Source organism: Somniosus microcephalus, chromosome 20 (assembly GCF_052327205.1).
Source record: "Somniosus microcephalus isolate GS21.2 chromosome 20, FLI_Smic_1.0, whole genome shotgun sequence".
NCBI classification, from domain to species: Eukaryota; Metazoa; Chordata; class Chondrichthyes; order Squaliformes; family Somniosidae; genus Somniosus; species Somniosus microcephalus.
The window spans coordinates 45510013-45537204 of record NC_141006.1 but is presented as its reverse complement, the minus strand read 5'-3'; the positions used below and the strand labels follow the sequence as shown (position 1 = coordinate 45537204).

General features: G+C 45.3%; 1 protein-coding gene across 1 annotated transcript; it reads left to right on the top strand.

Moving 5' to 3' along the window:
• Nucleotides 1–25818, top strand: c19h1orf216 (chromosome 19 C1orf216 homolog). The gene is made up of 3 exons (XM_085962575.1): nucleotides 1–261; nucleotides 2587–2666; nucleotides 22902–25818. Exon 3 carries the CDS (start codon nucleotides 22921–22923, stop codon nucleotides 23743–23745), a length of 825 nt encoding a protein of 274 aa, XP_085818701.1. The 5' UTR covers nucleotides 1–261; nucleotides 2587–2666; nucleotides 22902–22920; the 3' UTR covers nucleotides 23746–25818.
• The last annotated feature ends 1374 nt before the right edge of the window (nucleotides 25819–27192 follow it).

Here is a 27192-nt window from a genome sequence, read left to right as displayed (position 1 = left end):
CTGTACTGCAAGCAGCACTGGTCGATGAATCAAGGGGGCCTGGTTGTTCCTGGGTCGTGCTGTGTGGGCGATGGATGAATGGACCCGGTGATGGTGGGTGCAGGAGCAGGAGTGACGGCGCTCTGGCGCTGTGTCCATGCAGCGGCTCATACACATTGCGGCTGAGCTTGGTGGGTGATGTATTTCCGCTCTCGGGAACTGATCAAGGCTGCGATCCGACCCGAGCAGAAAGCTCGCAACAGCGACTCACCTTTCCGGACGGTAGGTCAGGCGTGTCATGGTGCAAAGCCGCAGTGATAACAATATAAATATTGGAGACAGCATTGCGGTGGGGCTGGTCTCTTGTATCTGTGGATGGGGAGGGTTTAATCTGCGCAAGGAACAATTTATTATTGAGGCGCAGCCGAGGTTTGATTTGGATGTCACAGATGGAAAGTATTTGCAACATGTGTGGATTTTATTGCGGAGATGGGGGACCGGAATCGCGGATTTTGTTTTAAATTCCTCCTCGTATTGTTTTAAAAAGAGGCTTCGGTGTTCAAATAATGAAAGACCTTCCCCCCTCTCCCTCCTCCAAAGGGTGAGACTGTGGTCAGCCTTGGTTTTTTTTTTAAACAGAGCGGTGTTATTTATAAATCGGTCGCAGTCACCGGGCAGCCTGGAGGGGAGCTGAGCGTTGGGGAGCAGGAGAAGGAGCTTGTAGTTAACTGGAGTCAGGAGCAGTGGGGGTGTTAATAGTTGGGGGTGGGGGATAACAGTGGGGAGGGGGAGTGTAACAGTAGGAGGGGGAGAAGAGTATAACAGTGTGGGGAGAGGAGTGTAATTGTAATAGTGGGGGGAGTGGTAGGGACTGGGCAAGAGGGGTATAAATGCCAAAGGAAGTGTGGGAATGGGAGTGCAATGGAGAAAGGGCATTGGGAGGGAGAGATTGCAAGAAATACTGACAGGGAATGGGACGGTGAGGGAACATAGGAGGAGGCCATTCAGCCCCTTGAGCCTGTTCTGCCATTCAGTTAGATCATGGCTGATCTGTATCGTAACTCCATCTACCCGCCTTGGTTCCAAATCCTTCAATACTCTTGCCTAGCAAAAATCTGTCAATCTCAGTTTTGACATTTTCAATTGTCCCAGCCTCAACAGCTTTTTGGGGGAGAGAGTTCCAGATTTTACTACACTTTGTGTGAAGAAGTGCTTCCTGACATCACCCTTGAACGGCCTGGCTCTACTTTTAAGGTTATAGCCCCTTGTTCTGGACTCTTTCACTGGAGGAAATAGTTTCTCTCTATTTACCCAATCAAATCCTTAATCATCTTAAACCCTTCAATTACATCACCCCTTAACCTTCTATATTCACGGGAATACAAGCCTAGTCTATGCAACCTGTCCTCATAATTTAACCCTTTTAGCCCCGGTATCATTCTGGTGAATCTGTGCTGCACCCCCTCCAAGGGCAGTATATCCTTCCTAAAGTGCGGTGCCCAGAACTGAATGCAGTTACTTCAGACGGACTCTAACCAGAGCTCTGTACAGCTGTAACATCACTTCCACCCCTTTGTATTCCAGCCCTCTTGATATAAAGGTCAACCTTCCATTAGCATTTCAAATGATTTTTTGAACCTGTCCACGAGCTTTTAGTGATTTCTATACTTGGACCTCTAGATCTCGCTGCTCATCCACAGTTCCTCGCTTCTTGCTATTTAGAAATTACTCTGATCCATCTTACTTAGGTCCAAAGTGGATGACCTCCCACTTTCCCACAATGAACTCCATCTGCCACAGTTTTGCCCACTCACTTAACCCTTGGCAACTTTCTGCTCCCATCTACACTATTTAATGTGCCTCCTAACTTAGTGTTGTCAGCATATTTAGATATACGGCTCTCTATTTCTACATCCAAGTCATTTATAGAAATAGTGAAAAGCAGTGGCCCCAGTACAGAGCCTTGGGGGACAGCACTAGTCACACCATGCCAATTTGAGTACGTACTCTTGGCTCTGTCTCCTACCTCCTAATCAATTCCCTATCCAAGCCAATAGGTTGCCTCCAATTCCATGCACTCTTATTTTTGTTAACAATCTCTTATGTGGAACCTTATTGAATGCCTTCTGGAAGTCCACATAAATAAAATCCATAGACACTCCTTTATCTACCACACATTAGTTACCTCCTCCAAAAATTCAAATAGGTTCATGAGACACGACTTACCCTTTACAAATACATGCTGGTTCTCTCTGATCAGCGCAGTTACTGAAGGAGTAGGGGATGGTGGGGGGTCAGTTACTCAGGGAGAAGGGGACGGTGGGGTGGGGGGGGCAGTTACTAATACTGCAGGAGGTATTCATGGAGCAGAGGCTATGTGGTATTAGAGCCACTGGTGACTACTTGTGCAGGAGATAAGGAGAATGTAATTGGTGTTGTGAGGGATATTGATAAAGAGAAATGGGAGTGGAATTCCTGTGGGAATTGTGTAGTGGTGGGCAATGGGCATCTAATAGTTGAATTTTGGTTTAAGTGGAGCAGAGTAAAATAGTTCAGCATCATTACTATCTGTGAAGCTTCATAATGATTACCCTTTTGAATCAGCAGGAAAAACAAAAGAACTGGAGAAGCGACCTTTGAAATCACCACAAGGGTCAGCTTGTAAATTACGTGGACTAATTTGACTGGTAAGCAATATTAGGCCAAGTTAATATTTAGTTTGTTGGAGAGATCTAAACAATGGATTCCTGGGGCAACCCTTTCTTTTATCTGGCTTAGATATAGATAATTATGCTCGTCCAGTCCACACTACTGAGATGAACCTCTCTAGTGGCTGTACGAATGGGCCCACAGCACAAAATTGATCACAGATTGACACAAATTCACCAATCATGGAGAGATGCCACAAGGATGGCTGGTGTGGGAAATTGACATAATTCACACTGGTGGCTAAGGGGTTAAAGTACATTGCTGGGGAAAATTACTTCACTCTGCGGTTCATCCTTACTGTTCAATGCTGAAACTGGGACTGGGATTTTCAGCTCCTGGAACCCCTCCCTCCCCAGCCCATGATATTCCTCCCATTCATTTTAATAGGCAATAATTTGCCTATTACTATTAATAAGGGGAGCGCATGAGAGGGAAATCTCATCTGGGTGTCTAAAGTGGGAAGGCGATCCATTCCATCTCCCATCACTAACCTTCCTCAGCTCTACGGGGACAACAGAGCACCATAAAAAATCTAAATTTAAACAAAAAGAAAAATAACATTTGGGACAACAAATGTGTGTGTATATGTTAATATGTTGACCACAGTGTTTGAGAGATTGTCGCTGTCCAACATTTCAGCACTTTCTGTAGATGTCAAATATCTCAAAAAGCTGACTTTAGACAGTGAGGGGAAGGTTAGAATAATGCAATCATCTACAGAAAGTAAATCTGGTAATGTCACAGGCCTTTTATCTTGAATTATTTTAGTATTGTGTGCTAGGATTTTCCAAGCAGTATTGGTTCTGGTCTATTTTGCATTGGTTTTAATTGGCCACTGCCAAGGATTGTTCGTTCCCACCAATCTTCCGTGCCAACTTTTCTTCTCCCTTTATGGTGAACAGTCCTATTGGTGTCAGCTGCCCTTCAGTACTTTGTCCACTTGGTCATTGTTCAAGTATGACCCTTCACAGTGTGGCATCACAACCAAGTCCGGTCCCCTCTTTATCAATATGGGCACCTTCCCACTGAGGTTGCAGTATAGTTGACAGCCCTGCCACCAAACTGGCCATGACCAGCTAACCCTTGCTGGGAGTTTCCAGATCTATCCAAGCAAGTTTCTAAGATGCACACGTAACCTTATGGCTGGCAGTGGAAGTGGATTGCTGATAACAATTTCCAACCAGTAGTAAATCCTTAATGGCAGATAACTGGGAATATGCCAGCAGGCAGGGAAGAAAGACACCAGCTGAGTAATGCTGTGTGAGCAGCTTGGGGAAAAAAAGGTCAATATTTTCTGCTAACTCCGACCTAACAAATGCCAGGAAAATTGGCAACTGAGTTCCTTCTCCGCTGAGGACATAAACTCTGGGAGTATGGTAGAGGGGACTGCTTTATTGTTTTTATTATTTTTAAAGTAATAAGCTGTTTATCCTCTCTTTCCCTATGCCCTCTCTCCCCCCTCCCCCCCACCCCCCTGGCCATCACCGCTGTTTGAGCAAGGAGGACAAATATTGTCCAGGGTTCTCACTCCTCTTCAATACCCCATGGCCCAACTTGTAAATGCATGTGTGGTTGTCAGGTAAGGGCAGGACCAGCCTAAAAAGTGAAGCTCTCCATGGTTGAATAACCTGCAGACACATCGTCATGGTTCACACAAGAAGAATGGGCTCTTGGGCAAGGTTACTGGAGGGTGCCTGATGAGTTTGAAACAGTAAGCCTGAAATGAGTCAATGTCTTGGGAGGAAGGAGGGGCGGAAAGTGGCAAAAGCAAAATCAGAAGTTGTGGTAATGCCACTAGCCTCTCCCAATGATCATATTCTGACAGTAAGCTGTCACCACCAATGTGAGCGTCAAATGGAAAATGCTTTTCCCCGACTGGGGCTTGCTAAACCCACTCCAAAATTCAGGCAGTAGCCTTACCATTCACACACAAATCAGACCATAGGATGTAACCGCAAAGTCATTTGTAAAGGTTGTGGCGCATATAGAGGTAAAAAGTAATCCAAGTGTGACGTCAGCAGGAAGCAGGTAAGTGATTGGTTGGTGAGTATTTCTCTCTTTTCAATACAAGCTTGAATTCTGTGGTGTTAAATTTCTAGGGTCTCTGTGGTGTAGTGGGGACAGTTGGTAAATAAAGCGCCCTAGAGTGTACCTGTAACTGGGGTAGTGAATAAATTTTTTAATTAATTAAAGGAGTAAGTCATGGCAGGAGAGTTCAGACCCGTGTTCTGCTCCTCTTGCTCCATGTGGGAAGTCAGGGACGCTGCCAGTGTCCCTGACGACCATGTGTGCGGGAAATGCATCCAGCTGCAGCTACTTGTAGACCGCATTGCGGCGCTCGAGCTGCAGGTGGATGAATTTTGGAGCATGCGCGATGCTGAGAGGGTCGTGGATAGCACGTTTAGCGAGTTGTTCACGCCTCAGGGTAGGGCTGCACAGGGGGTGACCATCAGGCGGAGCAACAGAGGCAGGCAGGAAGTGCAGGGAACCCCTGCGGACATCCCCCTTTCAAACAGGTATACCAAGTTGGATACTGTTGAGGGGGATGACTCACCAGGGGAAGGCAGCAGCAGCCAGCTTCCTGGCACCAGGGACGCTTCTGCTGCTCAGAAAGGGAGGAAAAAGAGTGGGAGAGCAATAGTGATAGGGGATTCTATCGTAAGGGGAACAGATAGGCGTTTCTGTGGCCGCAAATGTGATTCCAGGATGGTTTGTTGCCTCCCTGGGGCCAGGGTCATGGATGTCACTGTGCGGCTATAGGGCATTCTTAAGGGGGAGGGTGAGCAGGCAGAGGTCGTGGTCCACATTGGGACCAACGACATAGGTAGGAAGGGGGATGAGGTCCTGCATCAAGAATTTAGGGAGCTAGGTAACAGATTAAAGAGCAGGACCTCAAAGGTTGTAACCTCTGGATTACTCCCAGTGCCACGTGCTAGTGAGTATAGGAATGGGAGGATAGAGCAGATGAATGCGTGGCTAAAGAGTTGGTGTAGGGGGGAGGGTTTTACTTTCCTGGATCACTGGGCCTGCTTCTGGGAAAGGTGGGACTTGTACAAGTTGGACGGGTTGCACCTGAACCAGAGCGGGACAAATATCCTTGCGGGGAGGTTTGCTAGCACGGTTGGGGGGGGTTTAAACTAACTTGGCAGGGGGATGGGATACAGAGGGGAGCTGAAATAGGGGGTGATGTGCTGCCAATTATAGAGAAAAAAACAAGTCAGCTTGGTAGACAGGGCAAACATATAAGGGCAAGGCTGGATGGCATCTATTTTAATGCAAGAAGTCTTGCAAATAAGGTGGATGAACTGAAGGTGTTGATAAACACATGGGAGTATGATATTGTTGCTATCACGGAGACATGGTTGAGGGAGGGGCAAGACTGGCAGCTCAATATTCCGGGGTACAGAATCTTCAGGCGAGATAGAGGGGGAGGTATAAGAGGAGGGGGTGTCGCAATATTAATTAAGGAGTCAATTACTGCAGTAAGGAGGGATGATATATTAGCAGGTTCCTCTAATGAGGCCATATGGGTGGAGCTTAAAAACAAAAAGGGGGCAAGCACTTTGCTGGGAGTGTACTATAGGCCTCCAAACAGTCAGGGGGAGATAGAGGAACAGATATGTAGGCAAATCTCAGAGAAATGTGCAAATAATAGGGTAATAATAATGGGGGAATTCAACTTCCCCAATATTAACTGGGATAGTCAGAGTGTGAAAGGCTCAGAGGATGTAGAATTCTTAAAGTGCATCCAGGAGAGCTTTTTGAGCCAGCATGTAGAAAGTCCTACAAGAGAGGGGGCGGTACTGGACCTAATTCTAGGGAATGTGGCTGGCCAAGTGGAAAAAGTGCTAGTAGGTGAGCACTTTGGTGACAGTGACCATAATATGGTGAGATTTAAGGTGGTCGTGGAAAAGGACAGGGATGGGCCGGAAATAAAGGTTCTAAATTGGGGGAAGGCCGATTTTAATAGGATAAGGCAGGATCTGGCCAAAATGGACTGGGATCAGCTACTTGTAGGAAAATCCGCATCGGAGCAATGGGAGGCTTTCAGAAGGGAGATTGAGATCATACAATGGCAACACGTTCCCGTAAAGGTCAAGGGTGGTTCCAAAAACCACAGGGAACCTTGGATGTCAGGGGATATACGAGAATGGATTAGGAAAAAAAGGAGGGCTTTTGGCAGATACAAAAGGCTAAAGACGGAGGAAGCCCTAGAGGAGTACAAAAAGTGCAGGGGGATACTTAAAAAAGAAATTAGGAGATCAAGGAGGGGCCATGAAATAACACTGGCGAGCAAAAAAAAGGAAAATCCTAAGATGTTTTATAAGTATATTAAGGGTAAGAGGATAACTAGGGAAAAATAGGGCCCATTAGGGACAAAAGTGGCAATCTGTGTGTGGAGCCGGAAGATGTAGGAGGGGTTCTAAATGAATTTTTTGCATCTGTTTTCACTATGGAGAAGGACGATGTAGACATAGAAATAGGGCGGGGGGACTGTGATATGCTCGAACATATTAACATCGAGAGGGAGGAGGTATTGGCGGTTTTAGCTGGCCTAAAAATGGATAAATCCCCAGGCCCGGATGAAATGTATCCCAGGCTGCTGTGTGAGGCAAAGGAAGAGATTGCGGGGGCTCTAACACATATATTCAGGACCTCTCTGGCCACAGGGGATGTGCCAGAGGACTGGAGAACCGCTAATGTAGTACCATTATTCAAGAAGGGAAGTAGGGAAAAACCGGGGAACTACAGGCCGGTGAGCCTAACATCAGTGGTAGGAAAATTATTGGAAAAAATTCTGAGGGACAAAATTTGTCTCCACTTGGAGAGGCAAGGATTAATCAGGGATAGTCAACATGGCTTTGTCAAGGGAAGATCATGTCTGACTAATTTGATAGAATTTTTTGAGGAGGTGACTAGGTGTGTGGATGAGGGTAACGCAGTGGATGTGGTATACATGGATTTCAGTAAGGCCTTCGATAAAGTCCCGCACAGGAGACTGGTCAAGAAAGTAAGAGCCCATGGAATCCAGGGTGCCTTGGCACATTGGATACAAAACTGGCTTAGTGGCAGAAGGCAGAGGGTAATGGTCGAAGGTTGTTTTTGTGACTGGAAGCCTGTGGCCAGTGGGGTACCACAGGGATCGGTGCTGGGTCCCTTGCTGTTTGTGGTCTACATTAATGACTTGGATATGAATGTAAAAGGTACGATCAGTAAGTTCGCGGATGATACAAAAATTGGTAGGGTGGTAAATAGCGAGGAGGGTAGCCTCAGTCTGCAGGACGATATAGATGGGTTGGTCAGATGGGCGGAACAGTGGCAAATGGAATTTAACCCGGAAAAGTGCGAGGTGATGCACTTTGGGGGGACTAACAAGGCAAAGGAATACACAATGAATGGTAAGACCCTAGGCAAGACGGAGGGTCAGAGGGATCTGGGTGTGCAAGTACACAGATCCCTGAAGGCGGCGGAACAGGTGGATAAGGTGGTAAAAAAAGGCATATGGGATACTTGCCTTCATTAGCCGAGGCATTGAATATAAGAGCAAGGAGGTTATGATGGAGCTGTATAAAACACTGGTTAGGCCACAGCTGGAATACTGTGTGCAGTTCTGGTCGCCACACTACAGGAAGGATGTGATCGCGTTGGAGAGGGTGCAGAGGAGGTTCACCAGGATGTTACCAGGGCTGGAGCGCTTCAGCTATGAAGAGAGACTGGGCAGATTGGGTTTGTTTTCCTTGGAGCAGAGGAGGCTGAGGGGGGACATGATTGAGGTGTACAAAATTATGAGGGGCATAGATAGGATGGATGCTGAGGAGCTTTTTCCCTTAGTAGAAGGGTCAATAACTAGGGGGCATAGATTCAAGGTAAAGGGCGGGAGGTTTAGAGGGGATTTGAGAAAGAACTTTTTCACCCAGAGGGTGGTTGGAGTCTGGAACTCACTGTCTGAAAGGGTTGTGGAGGCAGGAACCCTCACAACATTTAAGAAGCATTTGGATGAGCACTTGAAATGCCATAGCATACAAGGCTACGGACCAAATGCTGGAATATGGGATTAGATTAGACAGGGCTTGATGGCCGGCGCGGACACGATGGGCCGAAGGGCCTCTATCCGTGCTGTATAACTCTATGACTCTATGACTCTATATTAGATTTCACCCTTACCCCTTTACTTCATAATAATCAGCCTGATATTTTTAAAGCAAAAACTCAAATTCTAAAGTCAATAGGTAAGAATTCAACCAACTCATCAGAACTAGATTTATTGAAACTTTTCTTTAAAAAATAAGACAAAATTATCTTCATTTTTGAGCTGTGCCTTTTTTCTCATTGTGAGTTCAGCAGTGGGAAATGGTCTCACCCTGAGCCTGTGTTTTAATTTATTTTCCTCTGCTGAAATCTCTTAAAAATATTTATTGAAAAACTATCTTAAATATTGATAATCACGACCACAAGTCAGTTGTGGTTTTGATGAAAAAATAGAATCTATGCCAGGGCTCATAGTTCAGCCCATGGGATGACATTCATGAGACATAATTTTCACACAACAGTTTTTGTTCTGTACGTAGTTATTATACAACTTGTTGACTGCTTAAACTTCTAAAATAGCAGCAGAAAAATAAATCAGAATTAAAACCTGGGCGAGTTTTTTTATTAGCACACATCAATTAAAAACACAGGGACTGGTACAAAAATGTGATAAATAAATTTAAAAAGCATCGACTGGTGGTGCAATGGATCAGCACAGTGCTGATGCTGGTGCAAAAATGGAAGTGTCTTCCACTCCCCAGCTATCCCATTCCTCACCTTGAGCACAAAACATTTACCCCTGGACGCATTTTTAGTAAACATACGTATAATATTTGAACAGAGAAAAGGAGCTTTATCTTAACGGACAACGCAAAAACATCTTAGCTTTACTATACTATACATTACATAGTCTTGGGGCCAGAACTGACCATACTAATGACCCATGTTTTGACAAATTAGGAACAAAACAAACAGTTTCTACACTGTTTTGCTGGCATTGTATCTTCTATAACATCTAATCAAGTATCCCGATACCAGTGATCACGGATCCTGATACCAGTGATCAATTCATCACCTTTGTGGTAAACCTGCCTCACTTTATATTTACTAATAACCATTTTGAAATTATTATTTCTGGTGTGCCAGTGACATAGACTGAAAATATATCGGGATTCAGTGGAAGTAATATTTATCAATTTATTGGACCTGACTTCATAACGTACAGTTGACTTTGTCACTTAGCATGTCTTTTGGTTGGGTCTGACATGTATTCTCCATTTCAAAACATTGCTATTCTGCTTTTATTAAAAAAAACTCTTGAAGAGAAGCTTTAAGTGACGAGCAAAAGTGGTGTGCACAGAATTGTGAAGAATTACAAGAGCTGAGACAAGTTAACTGAATGTTATTAGCTCAATGAGTTCAATATTTATCCTGTGACTCGGCAAGATTTTAAAACCCAGGTATACGCGCTGAGAATTTGCATTTGAATCTTCAGCTGTGTCCTTTGGACTTGTCTAAACATTCTGCCCGGTGCTCCTGTGACTAATAGTCATCAAAGATATAAATCTCCTTTAAAGCACAGTGTGGTGTTGCTACATCCGGTGGTGCTTCAATGCACTGTGCTACAGAGATGGAAGATGTGGGTTTGTGCCTCCAATTTTTCCAACCACTTTAGTGGTAGGTGCTTCCCCACAGGCGGGGAGAGAAAAATCAGCAGGTACGTTACTGTGGTCCGCAGTCATACACCACCTATTGTCTGGTTACTTCAAGTGCAGCATTGGGAGAAATCTGAGTGCAATTGGTTGCCCACCCTCTCACTTGGCAAATGATGAATGGCTAAAGAATCTAAAGTGATGCAAAGAGAGGGAGAAAATACATTCAAAGTAGGAAGTCGCAAAATGATGTGTTGGATCAGTAAGATGGTGTAAATAAGCCTCAATTCTTCATGAGATTTAATGGAATTGATGACTAAAAATGTGTATTTTATTGAGGTATTTGCAATGCTAGCCATAGTTTTAACATTTGGCTTCGCCATATGTCAAAACTTTCATTATTAGGTATAATTGAGTATCGGGTATAATTGAACCTTGCATTTACACTTGCCTTTTAGATCATTAAAATGAAAAGTGTCAGAAGAGATAAATTTGTTAACAAGAAACTCCACTCTGCCTTCCCTGAATTTGGCATACAATGTGAAGCCATTGAAATAAATAGCTGCACTCCATGTTTGAATTGCAACAATTGAATGGATAATGGTTGGGTAATTTATGTACAACTACCCCATTGGAATGAAAGGATCACAAGTATAGATCTTGGCCCAGAAATTCGGGTCGGGGGCTTCCCGTGGGTGCAAGCCCCCGACCTACACTTACATATCGCGCTGACATTTGAAGACTGGGCCTGCTTGGATTTCCGGTCTGTAGCCCGGTTCAGCTCCCGGCGCGCTGTGCGTGCGTGATCCAGCGGCGTACTTAGTGCGATGAGCCGGCTGGGATCACATGAGCACTGGGCAACCAATGGGAGTTTACAAAAGTCCATTCATGAGTTAGACACAAGACCTGTCAAACTCATGAAAAGTCCGGGCGCCCAAAACACTACTTAAACTTTAAATAAAAGTTAAAAAAAACATTCCAATAATTAAATTAACTATTAATAACTTTAAAAAACTATTTTAAACAATTATTCAAATTTCTGCCAATTTTTTTTTCAAGAAATCGGGTCCAAAAATTAACTTACCTTACTGTAAATTCTTTAAAAATAATAAACCTGTGGAAAAAAATTTCTAACTTTAATTATTAGACCACTTACCTTATAAAACTAAGTCCTTACGTCTGCTTTTTACATTCGTAAAAAGTGGAGGCCTTCACGCACGGACAAACCTGTCAAAAAAACCGAAGTTCAACGCGTACCCGCTGCCTCAAACGTCACTAGGGAACCGCCTCTTAACCCCTTGGTTCAGAGGAGAGGAAATGTCGGTTTTCCGCGCATGCGCTGTGCATGCTGAAATCCGGCACTTCCAACGGGCCCACGCGTGAGTACCCCGTCCGTACTCACGTGTTGGGACCGGAATTACTGGGCCCTTGTCTTAAATTAGTGTAAAGATTCCGGCATTTACATTGTAAGAAATACATGATTGAACTTAAAGACACCAGAAATCCTCAGCATTGTTCCTGTTACTTGAGTTGCAGAAAGATGAGAGACACATCACTATGAGGCAGTATGCGTAGAAACATGTTGGTATATAACACGACATGTTACCCTCTCCCATTGCATTGCCTGCCTTTTCAACCCTTCACACTGCAAATAAATTACTGATGCGAAAATAAATTGCTAAGAATATCAGGCTGTTATTACCCGCAGTCATTTTACTGAGCTGCTATTCACTTCCTTGCTTAATTTTTTGAAGTGTTCACATTAAAAATAATTTTAATGATGTTTTTGAAGTGATGCTAAATCAGTCATTTAGTTTGAACTCTAGCTTTTATTTTTCTCACACTATTTCCTCATTTTACAACAGCTTTTCCAAATATTGATGCCAGAAGATAATAAATGGAAATGTGGTTAATCAAGCCAGATAAATTTGCTTTGTATCACTCGTTGCACAATGTTGTGATCCTGTTTTTTATTTCCTGGAAGGGTAAGGTTCGGCTCTGAATTTCAGAAAGTAAGTGTCACAATTAATTCTGTAGGCATATCTGAAAGGACCCGGGGCCATGTTTTCCTTTGTGCGTTAATATTTATGAGATGTTTATGAAAGCAGTTTGTACCACGACTTTGAGGAGTGCTTTCATTCGAAAATTGGGGAGTAGGAAAAAAAGAAGCTTTTTTATCTCCATAAAGCCTTGCCAAAGGTCATTCATAAGAAACTCTTAACAGATTTCAGTGAGGCAGGGGGAGAAAATGAAAAGTTGAGTACACAGCCCCAAATCAGGTCTGGCATTAGTCAGCTGAAAGGAGTTTTCTGGCACAGAGCCTGTGTGCAGTGACCATGTCTTATAGTGCAGGTTATAGAGGTTGGCAGGGACACAGGGGTCATAGGGAGTGCACCATTCATAGCACAAACTACCCCAGGCAGTGATGTATGGCAAGAACATCAGCTGCCTTGGCAACCCCAACTTCTTCATCTCCCTATCAATCCTGTACTGCTACTATACAATATTGTTGCCTTACCGTGTTGCTCTTTCTTGTGTGGTGGAACTTCTTCCGGACTTCCTTCCAGGGTCTCTCCGTAGCTAACACAGAGGCCACATTGTCTGTGTTTTATTGGCATATACAAGCTGCCTCTTGAGTATGTTTATGGTCCTTTCTCCTAGGTCAAAAGGGGTCACGCCACGCCTTTTCATGATAAAGTCTACAAGGACCTGCAGTGAAATCGACTTTGCTTGACATTGCCCATTGTAAAATTTCCCACACCTACCAATTTATTTTGCTGGTTGTAAAAGTCAATAAGCAATGTGCGTTCAACCCATTTTTTTGAAAAAAGAGGAAAATATGACTCAAAGTTACCACAAATTAATTGCCACCGACTTGTAACTAAACTACAGTGCAGCTGGTTTAGTGAGAAATTAATAAAAATTGAAGACAAATAAAATATATGATGTAAATCATGAAATGGTCCCTGGGATCAGTGCTTATGGGACTGCTCTTGGGTACTTGAATAATCAAAGCTATTACAAGGCATTGTTGAGTCCAGTTCCTTCACTACAGATGGCTATTTCTGAGAATTGTTACAAGAATATCGACCAAAAGAGCTGATATTTGCATTAACTTTCTTGGTTTCAAAAGAAGTAGCTTTACATAAAAAAAGTACCACATGTTAAATAACCCAGTTCTGGCTGCGAGTCTTCAAAATAGTCAAACCTCAGCATGAGATTTAGAATCACTTAGTACTTCACATTCAGTCGCCGCTATTTTTATATCTTGTACAGCAAACTTTCTGGTATCCGGCACGGACGGGACCGACGTGGTGCCGGTTCAGCAACAATTCCGGATAACCGAACGCTATAGTGAAAGATACGGACCTTAGAGCTCCGTATAAAGCAACAAACCCTAACAGCTTCAGAACAACGTCCACAAGTTGCAAGCATCTCTGTAGCTTAGCAACAGCTGCAGCCAAACCCTTGCCTTCCTCAATTTGTTGCTGTGCAAGTAATAAAAGTTATAAAAGTTAGCTGAAACCGACTCCTGAATTTTGCCGGTTAACCAACATTTCCGGTTATTTAGGGGCCGGTTAATCGAAAGTTTCCTGTATTTCCTTGTCCTCTAATTGGTGCTGATAGTGATGCAGATGCTATGTGGTCATCTGGTAAGAGACAGAAAATAATTGACATTTGAACTGCTCATATACCCCATGAACTACAAAAGGCAATTCAGTATCCCACAAGTATGCGGTATTTGATTTATAACCTTGGACAATTCATTTCAATTGTTGTAAACTTCTTGCAAGTGATATTTTAAATTTTATCCTCTCAAAAATCAGTATGCGTAAGTGCCTGTTGAAGTAGTCAGACACATCCTGTTACTATGGTGCCTCACTAGGCCCCAAGTAACACAAGCATTGTTACCATGGCACATCGGCAGGTTGCAAGAAGCCCTATGTGATGTGGCACTCAATGGATCTTATTTAACATTTTGTTATTGTGCTTTCCCTTGGCTTTTGGAGGCAGAAAGTACATCAGTGAATGGATCTGTGAACGCTCCTTCTATGCGACACTCAGAGCTAAAAGCATTGGCTTGAGTTACCTGAAATGCAGGTCATATCTTCAGGCAATAATTTGGTCATTGTGTGCAGGTGTGTGCTGGCAATGCTTGTACAAGGAATTAAATGACACTTCTATTAAGTTATTTCATGACACCCAAAATAATTGGAATTCTATTTCATAATAAATTCTCTAACTGAGTGAACTGTTTATTTTTATTAAGTCTTAAATGCTATTGCTACACTCCAGTCTTTGTCCAGCACCGTTAATTATGTCATTGGCTTGGTGATAGTTTCATGGGTAGAGTTTCTTATGAGCTGAAATCTGCATCTTAATTCTCTGCCTGATTTGGGTTCAAGGAAACCAGGTCTAAGAACTAACCCTGATTAAGGTAATAAAACCAGAAAATGCTGGAAATACTCAGCAGGTCAGGCAGCATCTGTAGAGAGAGAAACAGAGTTAACGTTTCAGGTCGATGACCCTTCGTCAGATTAAGGTAATTGGGCGAATCACACATCACCTATCACCTTGGAAGAAGGAAATGTATCACCACTTTGTAGAGGCTGAACTACAAGTGAAAGAAAATAAAGAACTTGCATTTATGTAGTGCCTTTCACAACCTCAGCATGTCTTAACATGCTTCAAAGCTAAGGAAATACTTTCAAAGTGTAGTTCCTATTGTAATGTAGGGAAACACAGCAGCCAATTTGCAGACAGCATGGTTCCACAAACAGTAATGAGATAAATGACCAGAAAATGTGTTTTTGGTGGAGTTTGTTGAGGTTAAATGTTGGCCGGGACACCAAGAGAACGCCCCTGCTTTTCATAGAATAGTGCCGTGGGATGGTTTGTCCGTACGAGAGGACAGGCAGAGTCTCAGTTTACCATCACATCCCAAATGAATTCTAGATTTACTTACAAATAATTGACCCACAAAGAAATGTAAAGATCACAGCAAACTACTTTTGAGAAAACTGTATCAGCCCACAAAGGAGTTAATACGCACTTTGTTGAAAGCTGCCATTTTATAGCTGCTTAGAGACAAATCAACCATATCTTTTTCCTTGGTCCACAGTCGCAGACTTTCAAGATAAGAATTTACATGTAGAATATATGAGCCACATGTGCCCATGGAACTCAGAATGTCTGTACCCAGAACTGAAGACTCACAGCCAGAACTGGGATATTTATCTTGTGGAACTTCTTTTAGGTAAAGCCATTTCTTTTGAAGTATCCAAGCAAGCAAACTGTTGTCAGCCTTCACACAAGCGCTAATGGTTTGTAGCTGTTGGTTTCTTCATCATAACGCACTGCCTGTTTTAACACCTTTTCAGAAATTACATTTTAATTTGACAAAATGCTGCATTCGCTAACTTTTTAAGCATACTGCCACAGCATCAAAGTAACTTTATCGTAACCGGAAAAGCATTTCCCTCTCTCACGGTCTGTCTTCCATTCTGTATCTATCGAAGCTTCCATTTTAGACCCTAGCTATTTGTAACTATATAAAACAAAAGGCAAAAATTCCTATTCTTGCCACAGATATAATATGATTGAAGCACGGATGATGCTAGCAAATACATTCTAAAAGGAGAAACATAAAAGTCAGGAAATTATAGTCCAGTTAGTCTAAAGGAGTAACGTGGAGATCCTCCAGTATCTTATGGATGGAATCAGTATTCATTTAAGACACAAGGGGGGGAAAGTTCGGTTGCTCCTGTTAGTGCCCAAAGAGGGCGCTAATGGGGCGCAAAGCAACTAGCACCTGGATGCGGCGATGTTTGCGCCGCTCGTGAGATTGACCAGACATTTTGCGGCAGCGCTAAACACTACCGCCACGATCTCCTGTGCCCGCAGATCGTGACGTCAGTTGAGTGTGCAACACCCTAGTAGCGCCCCAGACTGGACATTGAGTGGCGCCCCCTGCCTTACCGCCTGCCAATAGCAACGACAGGTTGAGGGGAGCGTTTTGCAGTTGGGAAGGGACTGGGGGAGTGCTATTTAAAGGCGACCGCTTCCTGCCTTTTTTTGTCGGTGACATTTTTGCACCACGCATTCTGAGAGAGAGAGAGAGAGAGAGAGAGACTTCTGGAGAGATTCAACGCTCTGTGAAGGAGTTTTGGGTACTGAGCAGCACTTTGCAGGTTCCTTTTGATTTGCCCTTCCTTGCATCGATTTAGAAGAGACTGTGGGGGCTGCACTCTGAACTCTTTCCCTGGGTCTCTCCATTGTTCTTTCCAGCAGATTTGATGTACAAGTCTCTCCAGGCAGAGATTCAAGGCTGCAATGAGCAGGATGTGGATGGAGAGCAAGATCAACCCTCCCCTTTTAAGAACTGGCTAGCGCCAGTGTGTCTGTGTTCCATTGCTGACTGACATCACATGAGCTTCGCCCACGCTCTGAGTTAGCAGCTTGCTCCTCGGCCTTTGCGCCTTAAGACAGGTGTGTAGCGCCTGATTTAGTGCTCCAATCACCTCCAGGGGCGATAAAAGCCAAGTTTGCAGTCTGAGGTGATAATTAGCACCAGGCGCTAAATGGGGCAATACCGAATTTCTCCCCCAAGGGCTACTCAAGGTGCCTTTTGAAGCCTGACTTCATTGATGTGATGAAATAAATTAGTGGGTGAAGCCATTAAGTTGGATTTTCTAAGGGTATTTGATAAAGGCCTGTATCTAAGACTTTTTTAAGAGATTAAGGTGCATGGAATAAATTACAAATGAACTGGCTGGATTGAACATTGGCCTGGCAATAGGCAGAAGGTGCTTGGAGCACTGAGTCTGGAGCGTTGTAAGTCTCCTCTAGCTCCCTTGCTGATGATTCTACTGATGAACAATTCTACTGATGAACAATACATTGAAGGGCACTTCTAATAACACTCATAAATTTGCTGATGACATCAAAACTGCAGCTAGTTAACCAGCGCAGGCAATATTAATGGTATTAAAGAGACCGAGATAAATTAAGTAGGCAGTTTAAGAATGTTAAATGAAATTTATTGTAGATAATGCTGATTGGTTCTGCAAGTTTGAACCCTACACAATGGATGGGTATTGTTGGCAAAGTAGGAAAATTTGGATGTAATTAATGACCATTCATAGTAAAAATGACCAGTCATTGTGAGGCTGTTAAGGTTAATCAAGCACTGGGATAAGTTTTGAACTAAAGGTCAACACAGGTTCTTTTAATCTAAAACAATTCAAAGCCAAGACCATATTTGAAATGTGTGCAGTTTCGGACAACCTACCTTCAAAGGGCATTAATGTATTAGAGAAAGCACAAAGAATAGAATTAACTACTTTTTAATTGAAGTCTCTTCCATGGATAGCTATGACTCTGTTAAAAGAAAATTCTCCTGATCTCTGGCCTTACTTAGGCTTAAAGATTTTGCACGTGTCCTTTAGGCCCTGTGATCACAATTAAGATGGATACAAATAAGGAAAGCCATCCAGGCTTTCTTAGCTCATCGAGTTGTCTAAAACTCCTAGGGCTAGATTTTCAGTAGCTTGCGCCAGCAGTTAGCGCCTTAAGAGAAGTGATTTCCGGGCGCTATGCGTGTAGCGCCCGGGCGCAGCGCAGTTTGCGCCCCGCCCCAAATTAAGTTGCCCGTTAGCGCCGGCGCAAAGTTTAGCGCCCGCCCGGATGCGCGCGCAGAAAATGACGTCACATCCTCGTGCAACGCCCTTTGGCCGCCCCGATTGCAAACTTCAGTCGGACCGCCCCATTGTGCGGCGGGCGGCCGGAGCGTTTGGAAAAAGGAACGCAACACAACCAGCGCGGGCCCCGGGGGGCGCTAATTAAAGGGAACGTCCTCTCCAGTATAAAGGCCATCCTTTTTTCAGAAAACAGTCTTGTGCAACGCATTTCTGGAGACACAACAAGGAGGATAGCTAACTGGTTTCAAGCAGCAAGAGCCAGGTATTTTTGGACTCAGGCAACAGCGCTGCAAGTGGCCATTTGGAAATTAGAGTGTTTTCCAGGATTTGATGGGGGTTGCATGGGGTGCCAACGCGGAGCTGCAGCTCCATGTCCGTAGGGCTCGCAGACGCATTGTGAGAGGGGCAGCCCTGGCTAGAGGCAGAGGGGGCTACAGGCGTCGGCCACGTAGGCCTTACCCAGTCAGGCTATACCGCCAGCAGCGCTCCTACCTAAACATGAGTGCCGCGCGATGTGTTAAAAGGCTCCGATTCCGAAAGGGGGTGATTGCAGAGATCTGCCACCTGCTTCGCCGAGATCTGCGGCCAAAGCTCAGGTGCAGGACGTCTCTGTCGGTGGAAGTGAAGGTGACGGTGGCATTGAACTTCTATGCCACCGGCTCCTTCCAATACGCTGCTGGGGACATAGCAAACATCTCCCAGTACGGCGCGCATCGCTGCATCCGCCAGGTGACCGAAGCACTGTTCAGAAGGAGAAGCCAATTCATCTCCTTCCCCATGGCCCTGGAGAGCCAGCATCAGCGCGCATTGGGATTTTCCAGACTCGGGGAATTCCCCTTGGTGCAGGGCGCCATTGACTGTACGCATGTGGCTTTGCGGGCCCCTCTGGAGCATGGCGAGCAGTATCGCAACAGGAAGGGCTACCATTCTCTGAATGTGCAGCTGGTCTGTGACCACAAGCAGCGCATCATGGCAGTCAATGCCAGCTTCCCAGGCAGCAGCCACGATGCCTTTATCCTGCGGCAGAGTACTGTGCATGACATGTTCCAGGCACAGCCTCCCCCAAGAGGATGGCTACTCGGGGACAAAGGCTATCCTTTGTGCACCTGGCTCATGACCCCGCTCCGCGCGCCCAGGACCGCTGCTGAAGAGGCCTACAACGAGAGCCATCAAACCACCCGCAACATCATCGAGCTAACTATTGGGGTCCTCAAGCAGCGGTTCCGCTGCCTTGATCGCTCCGGAGGAGCTCTCCAGTATTCGCCGGACCGGGTCTCCCAATTTGTGGTGGTTTGCTGCATGCTACACAACCTGGCTATCCGCAGGACTCAGGCACTGCCACCTGACGTTGGACCAGCACCTCAGGAGGAGGAGCAGGAGGAGCATGAGGAGGAGGAGGAGGAGGAGGAGGAGGAGCAGGAGTACGTTCCCAGGAGGGAGCGACCAGGGCCAAGGGCCGCACGACGCCACCTTATTACACGGTACTTCTAAGCCCCCTGTCAGGGAATGGCCAGGGGCCATGAGGGAAGATGAATGCAGCCGCTCCGCAACCCCTCAGCCGGCGAAGCCAACAAACACTAAGAAGAACAACCATGGAGACTGCATGAATAAAGATAATTTTTTATTACACAAAAATGAAAAGCCCTTCCCACATGAATCCCCAAAAACAATAAACGGGCCCCACAAAAAGCCCAACAAACGACTCACTCCCACAAACTGGGGAGGAGCCACTCCACCTTTATTGAAACCGGGCCTCAACGTCGGCCTAACGCAAAAAAAAAGCCCTCCAAAAGCACAACCATGGGCAAAATAAAGATGGCCACCGCCATATTAAAGGAAAGCTGGCCACACCCTCTACTGAGTGGCCCGCGAAGGCGAGACCTTGGCCAGCATTTTGCCTCCCCTGCCCTGCCTGCTGCTCCTTCGCAAGCTCTGCCCAGTGGCTGCTGCGAGGCTGGGGGAAGGCGCCTGAGGCTCAGATGCCCTTCCGCCAGATGCCGCTGGGGGGCGGCCTACACGGCGTTTGGGCCTCGAGGGGCCGTCTCCTGAGTGGCGCACCTGAGCCTGGCCACCATCAGCTGCAGCCGCTTGCCCTTGACGCCCCAGAGGGGGAATGGCGGCGACGGATGGCGCAATGTGGGCCAGCTGGCGTCTGGGATGCGCTGGCTGGTGCTGTGGCGCGGTGGCACTCGGCCGGGCCCGCACTGCAGGATCCGCAGCAATCAGCCGACGGCCGGCTTGCTGGGATGGTCCAGCGCGGCGCCTGCCCTGGCGATGCCTGCCTGAGACAGCGCGTGTGGCAGCAGTGAGTGGCCCTGTGGTCCTGGTGTGCGCGCGCATCACATCCGCCAGGGTCTTGACGGCATCAGTTAGCATGCGGCCAGTCGCGGCAGTTGCTGCCCCGAACTCGCGCACACTGGTCGCCAGCGACTCGATGGCCTCAGGCATGCGCCCCACCACGCTCATGAGCTCCGTGTGGCGCCGGTCCGAGTCGTCGGCCATCTGATCGAGCTTCCGCACCTCCTCCGAAGTGAAGGTGTCCGGACTGGAGTCGCGACTCTCCCGCTGGGGAGGAGGGGGCCGAACTAGGGGACCCTTGCCGCGTTGGTGACGGCGAGTGTGCCGAGCAGCAGCACTCCCCTCTGATCCTTCCCCCCTTTGGGGGGAAGGCCGCGGGCCACGCGCACGGCTGCTGGGTGGCTGGACGCCACTGGTCCCAGAAGCTGCATTGCCCTGCGACAGTTCCTCCAGGCACTCGTCCAGTGAGGAGGTGTCGAGCATTTCCTCCTCTCCTGCGGGACGTGACTGTTCCCCCGAAGGTCCGGCTTGCTCCTCCTCCTCCTCCTGGTTGGAGGTGCTGTCACTGGCAGCCTCAGGGTCCTGGTCGTCACCAGCTGAAAGCAGGAATGCACAAGAGTAGCTTCAGAGTGAGGAGACGGCGTCAGCGAGGGAGTTAGGACTGGTGGGATTCAGCGCATTGGTGGGACAGTGGCAAAGGAGGTAGCTCGGATGGGCCAGTGCGACGCGAGAGGGCCAAAAGGCGAGGTCCTTACCATTGCCGGGCAGTGGAGGGTCGGATACACCGCACGCTGTGGGGACAATCACACGGGCTCCCATGAGCACACACACGCGCTCCTCCAGCCGAGTGAGCTTCTGCAGCTTGGCGCGGCCACCCCTGGCACGGGCCTGGCGATTAAACGCTACTTTAGCCTGCAAGAGAAAGGACGGGCTGTAAGTGCGCAGTGAAGCCCTGATGTAGTGTGCACTGCCTCCCATGGTGGAATAGCTTGGACAGAGTGAAGCCCTGATGTACTGTCCACTGCCTCCCATGGTGGAATAGCTGGGCCAAAGTGTAGAGTGCCGAATGGCCATTTGATGCTCATGACTGTCCCAATGCTGCTGGCTGAGGGCTGGCCAAAAGGACTTTCAGGTCCCTTTGCCCATCATGTCAGGTGTACATGCAAGAATGAGGAGGAGACTGGAAAGGCTACTCACCCTCACAATCCTGGTCAGATCGTTGTATTTCTTACGGCATTGTTTGTGGGTCCTGGGGGCCTCGCCGGTGAACGTCACCCTCTGGGCGATCTGCTTCCAGGCTTTGGTGTAGTCGTGGTGGGTTGGATTCCTCCCACTCTCTGGAAACAAGATCTTGCGCCTCACCTCCAGAGCTGTGACCATTATGTCCAGATCACCCTCTGAGAAGCGCAGGGCACGCTGACGGGCCTTCTCTGGCGTTGCCATGACTCCCTGGGGCTGAGCAGTAGTGTTGAGGCCTCTTTGCAAGGCTGCAGTGTGCAGGGCGTGGCAGCAGACCAATTCGTCCCTTCCCCCTTTAAGAGCTGGTCGGCACCACGGGGTCTGCTGTCAGTGCAAAAATGACCGCACCCGTGCTGCGCCCCGCCTGGGCGCTATCCCTCTGGACCGCCGGCTTAGCGCCTAAAGAGAGTAGTGGAACGCCTCTTTTAGCGCTCCACCAACCTCTTAGGGCGAAGCCACTGAATTCCCGGCAACGGGGCGCTACTTTGGGGCGGGCGCTAACTTCGGGCGGGCGCTAAGGTTAGCGCCCCAAAACTGCCTATACTGAAAATCTAGCCCCTAGATCTCTTTCAACTTCACCCTTTGCTATTTCAGCACCATCCATGGAGTATTTATGTTGCCCTTTTTATCTGATGTGTAGCACTTTGAACTTGTTCATATTAAATGGCATTTGGCATTCTTCTGCCCGCTTGCATATTTGCCTGGCTCATTTTTGTACTTCCTGAGCTACCTCCTCCGGTCAACTGCCATCCGAGTTTGATCTTGACTGTGAATGTAACCAATGTGCTTTGATCTGAGTCCAACTTGTGACAGTAAATAGCTAAAACAATAGAGTCAAAGAAAGTCGTGCTCAAACTGAATCGTGCTCTGGTCAGGCCACACTCTGTCCAGCAAGGATCTCAACATTGAACCTTGGCGCACCCAACTCAGCAATCCCTTGCCCCACCCACCCCACCCCACCCTTCCTCTAACATGTATCTGCTGCCTCCTATCCTTTTTCTTATCCATTCCCAACACTTACTCTAAATTTCAATTGCTTTAAGCTTAAATAATAGTCTTTTGTGCAGAATTTTGTCAGCTGCTTTTTGAGAATCAAGATGACATCACTGGGCTTCCTACAGTCTACTTCAATGCCAGCATCTTTCTTTTCTTTCGTTGTGTCCTCTTTGTTAAGTGACAGTCATTAATGTGTCAATAGCTTGCTATGTTATGAAATCTTAGCATAGGTTGGTGTACGTTTGTTATTTAATAATGTGCTTCTATTAAATTTTTCCATAATTACCATTTTTTTCAGCTTTGTAAAGCCAATCAGTATGTTTGCTGTTGAGCAGCTAAAAGCCCATGAAATTTCTTCGAACTCCCTGTTTTGCAATGGGACACTTGACCCTCAAATCCGAAATCAAGCCATCGGTGCTACAGAAGTCAAACAGGACAAGAATTTTAACTTTGTGGAAGAGTTGTACGACAAGAATGAAAACTTTGGTCAACTTCAGTCGGATGGGACCACGTTCAGAAACAGCCTCAACCTAAAAAGTGAATCAGATTTACAAGTGGAGAAGGAGTTAGGCAATTGTTTCCCTGCGATCGGATCTCCAAGTTTGGAATCGGGCAGAATCAGGCCACTCTCTGTGGAGAATGTCCGAATGCCACCAGAAGGAGCTGAGATGGGCCAAACCAGCAAGCCTGGCACGGTTAATGAAGAGTTTGCTGTTTCCCCTTCAGATGACAATGGCTATTCTAGCAGCTGCCTGAGTATTGAAAGTCCAGACAGCATCGAAGGAAGCATCTGGGAGGCAACTGGAACTCTTGGCAGAGATAATCTTGATCTGTGGCAGCGAGCTGCAGAAACCGAGATTGAAAATGTTCCAGGGACTCCACCTGCTGCAGACTCCTTACTGCCTTCAATACTTGAGGCAGTGCAGAGTCTTCAAGAGAAACAAAGATTCAAAGAGCAAGAGAAGGAAAAGCACCAAACCCAGGTGATCATGTACCGGCGTTTGGCTTTGCTGCGTTGGATCCGCAATCTCCAGCAGAAAGTGATGGACCATCAAACCCAGCTGCAGGAGAGCTATGACACCATCTTGAACAACCGCAAAGAGCTGCTCAAATTCATCAAGCAAGGTGTCATCCAGCAATAACATAGGGCAACCGACGTGTCAAAAAACAACTTTTTGGGCATGACAAAAATATTTTGAAAGGAGCACAATAGATCTATAATTATTATATCAGAAAATACCATTACCTTCTTTACTGTAGGTATGCCAAATGCTGATCAGATTTAATAGCAAGTCAGACTGTGATGGTAGTGTGCTTCAAGGCACAAGTATTGATTCATCTTAGATACCCAGTTTTTGAAGATGGAAAGTGTAAGAACCTTTTTTTTTGGGCGGGGGGAGTGGATATATTTTTATTTCCCACTTTCTTGCAGCTTCTTGAACTGCCAGCCCCCTGTTTCTGAGCATGCCTTCTAAGATGCAATTTAAAAAAACATTAAACAAAGGAAATTACTTTAGGAGACAGCAGGGAAAGGGTTAATTTTGTAACTCGCCACACCCGGTCAAAGGGCCGATGTTATGGTCATCACTTGATCTGTACTGGGACCCGTGATTATCTCACACCAAGAAAACCATGATGTTTCTTTCCTGTATGATCTAGGAAGACTATCTCCAGTCAAGAAGGTTATATTAGAATATCATGCTATTACATTATGCAGTTACCACATTATAGTATACTATTTTTACATTTTATTATATGGAACATACTCTTTGATGTTAAACCAAATCCACAGGTATTACTGTCCTTTTAAATGTGACATACTGTAGAATACATTTTTTTTAACAACTTCACGCTGCTAATAAACGAATTGCGGTAATAATACTTCGATGCAAAAATGCTGGAATGGAACTATTATTTTCAACTTGTAATCGCTATCTGATTAAAGCATGAGGATGGTTCAAGGAGCCAAGGATGTTGGCTGGTGGCTGGTGCCAGCATGTGAGACACTGCTGCAGATCCTGACACCACTCCAGCCTTTGTTGGCTTTATTAACAAGAATCTTGATTCAATTTATGTTTATTTGACCCTGTGTATGCTCAATATCTTTGTGTGTTTGAAGCATATGGACACTTCATTAGTTAAGCTTTAATTGGTGGATTTTTAAAAAAAAAAAATAGAATTAGAGAAATGTGCTGATACATGAAATATTCCTTTATTCATATTCTCCGCTTAAGCTAAGACAAATCAAAGTCTTATTTTTCCTATTTTGATGTAGAACTTCTACTGGAGTCCTTTAACAGTTATAAGGTCATTGTTTGCAAACAAATTGCGTTACGTGTGTTCAAATTATTGTATTCTGGTTTCTATGAAAAACTGCATTCGCAGTAACAGATTCCCAGCTTTTAACAAAAATGTTAACGTTATATTTAAAAATTAACGTATGGAAGTATTGCAGTGTATCCAGTGTCTCATGGGGGTCATTGTGCATAGGGGGAGATTTGTAAATGGCACTGTGCTGTAGACCAGAAACTGCATTGGCTGGCACATTACACAGGGCAGCTAAGCGTTATAAACTGACCAATACATTGCAGTATGTATCTTTATAGGGGAGCTCTGAGCACTGAAGCCGCACTACACAGGATGACCTATTGGTTGAATATTGCATTGCTGTGATGGTATAAACCTTCTTATGGACTGAACGGTATTACACACAGGAGGGAATGGGCTGCAAACTTGAAGCACAATAACCTTTCTCTTTTTGGCTTGTTTAAAACATTTATACAAGTCATGTAGACATGATTGCTCTGTTGTGAAATAGCCAAGATCACATTTTATATCAAGCAATTTGAGAGAAGAAACTATTATTCTATATGCACCGAAGATTTGTTTTGACCTTAGACCTTAGTTAACAAATATTTGCAGAAATGTAATTGCAACTTTTTTCCTAGATACAGCCATCACCATGATTTGTGCGATTAATAGAAATTTATGATGTGTAATTAGCAATACAATAAAAAGCAAAGTGTTCCATTTTTATGTATTCATGACTATATATATGTATATGTGTGTGTGTGTGTGTGTGTGTGTGTGTGTGTGTATATAGGTCCATTCACTCATGTGTGTTTGTCAGAAAATACAATGCTGAGCTCCAGCAAATGTGGCGTTTTGCTCAAAGTTTGTCAAAGTATTTAAAATAAATCAGTTATTTATTAACATTTGTCGCCTGCGTTTTAATGAGTCCAGAAAGGACCTGTTGATCTGAGGTTACACCTCAAGGGATGTGGTTGAGATGTGGTAGAATGGTAGTACAATTGCCAAAATTGTTTTAGTAAATTTGCTGCATCATGAACGTTACACATTGAAAGAGAAGTCTTGCATGCGTATCATTTTTGGAAATATTAATCAATTATCACGCAAGTAATATTTCTGCTGTGTTTTAAATGTCATGCAGGACATATTTAAAACTGTTGCAAATTAATCTGTAAAATAGTTTGGGGAAAAAATTAAACCTTTTATCAGATAACCTGTTGCTTGCAAAAAATTCATTTTAAACGTGGTTGCTCGCCAAAAGGAAAATGGGCGAGTTTGCAGTTAAGGAGGAAGATAGTAATGATGTACCGCATTTTAACATTAATATTCCCCATCCCTTTTGTATCCCCCATCCTTGCCACTGGCTTCCGTGCTTCACCCTTCAGAGTAGGACAGGATAACCAACAGAATCCTGATGCTGATGTTAAAACAAAGCATCATCATCACCATCCATCCATCCATCAATTGAAGGTGCACTTCTACAGGTTGGGCCTGGTCTTGGCAATTATTTCTCCCTCCTGAAAACTAATTTTGTCCAGTCACTGTGAAGCAGTCCAGACAAGAAGCTTGTCTAGTAAGGGTTGCCAAGGAATAAATATTTATCAAAGTTTGTATTTGACCTCAGTCCCTCTGGTTGATACTGCAGCACTCTAGAACTGCCAGGCTGTCTTGCTATTTATTAATTTTTAAGACCGATGGCTATCTTAGTACCCTCAACTACAGCCATTTTATGCATGAGAGGTTTAAAATACAACTAACTTAGTTACATCTGTTCAAATCTGTGTAAGGTGGAATCTACTTAAGATTAACTTAGAACAACTTGCTCAAATTCCAACTAGGGTCAATTTATTCAGCAAATTGTGAAAACTATTATATGAACTACATGCATTTATCCTAGAGAAGGCGTTAAAAGCTAGGCATTTGGATAACGGCAATTTGCATGTGCTTCACATTGGTCACTACCCTGTTAATGCCAAGCAATGATTTGTAGAATTACTAGTTTGGAGATACAGGTAGACTATCCTTTATCCGAAAACCTCTAAAAACCGAAAGTTTTTTCGTTCAGCGTAAGTCGTGCGCACGACGCCGACCCCCACCCCCGACCCCCCCCCCGCCGACCCCCACCCCCGACAAATTTCCCAGTCTTATAAAATACCTTCTGAAATCCGAAATTTTCCGAAAACCGAAACACGGCTGGTCCCGAGGTTTTCGGATAAAGGATAGTCTACCTGTACTGAATGCAAACAGCAGTCAGTGTCAGAGTACCAACGTACATCATA

What these genes read in the sequence shown, in the direction of transcription:
- c19h1orf216 (XM_085962575.1), top strand. Translation starts at nt 22,921, where the DNA reads ATGTTTGCTGTTGAGCAGCTAAAAGCCCATGAAATTTCTTCGAACTCC.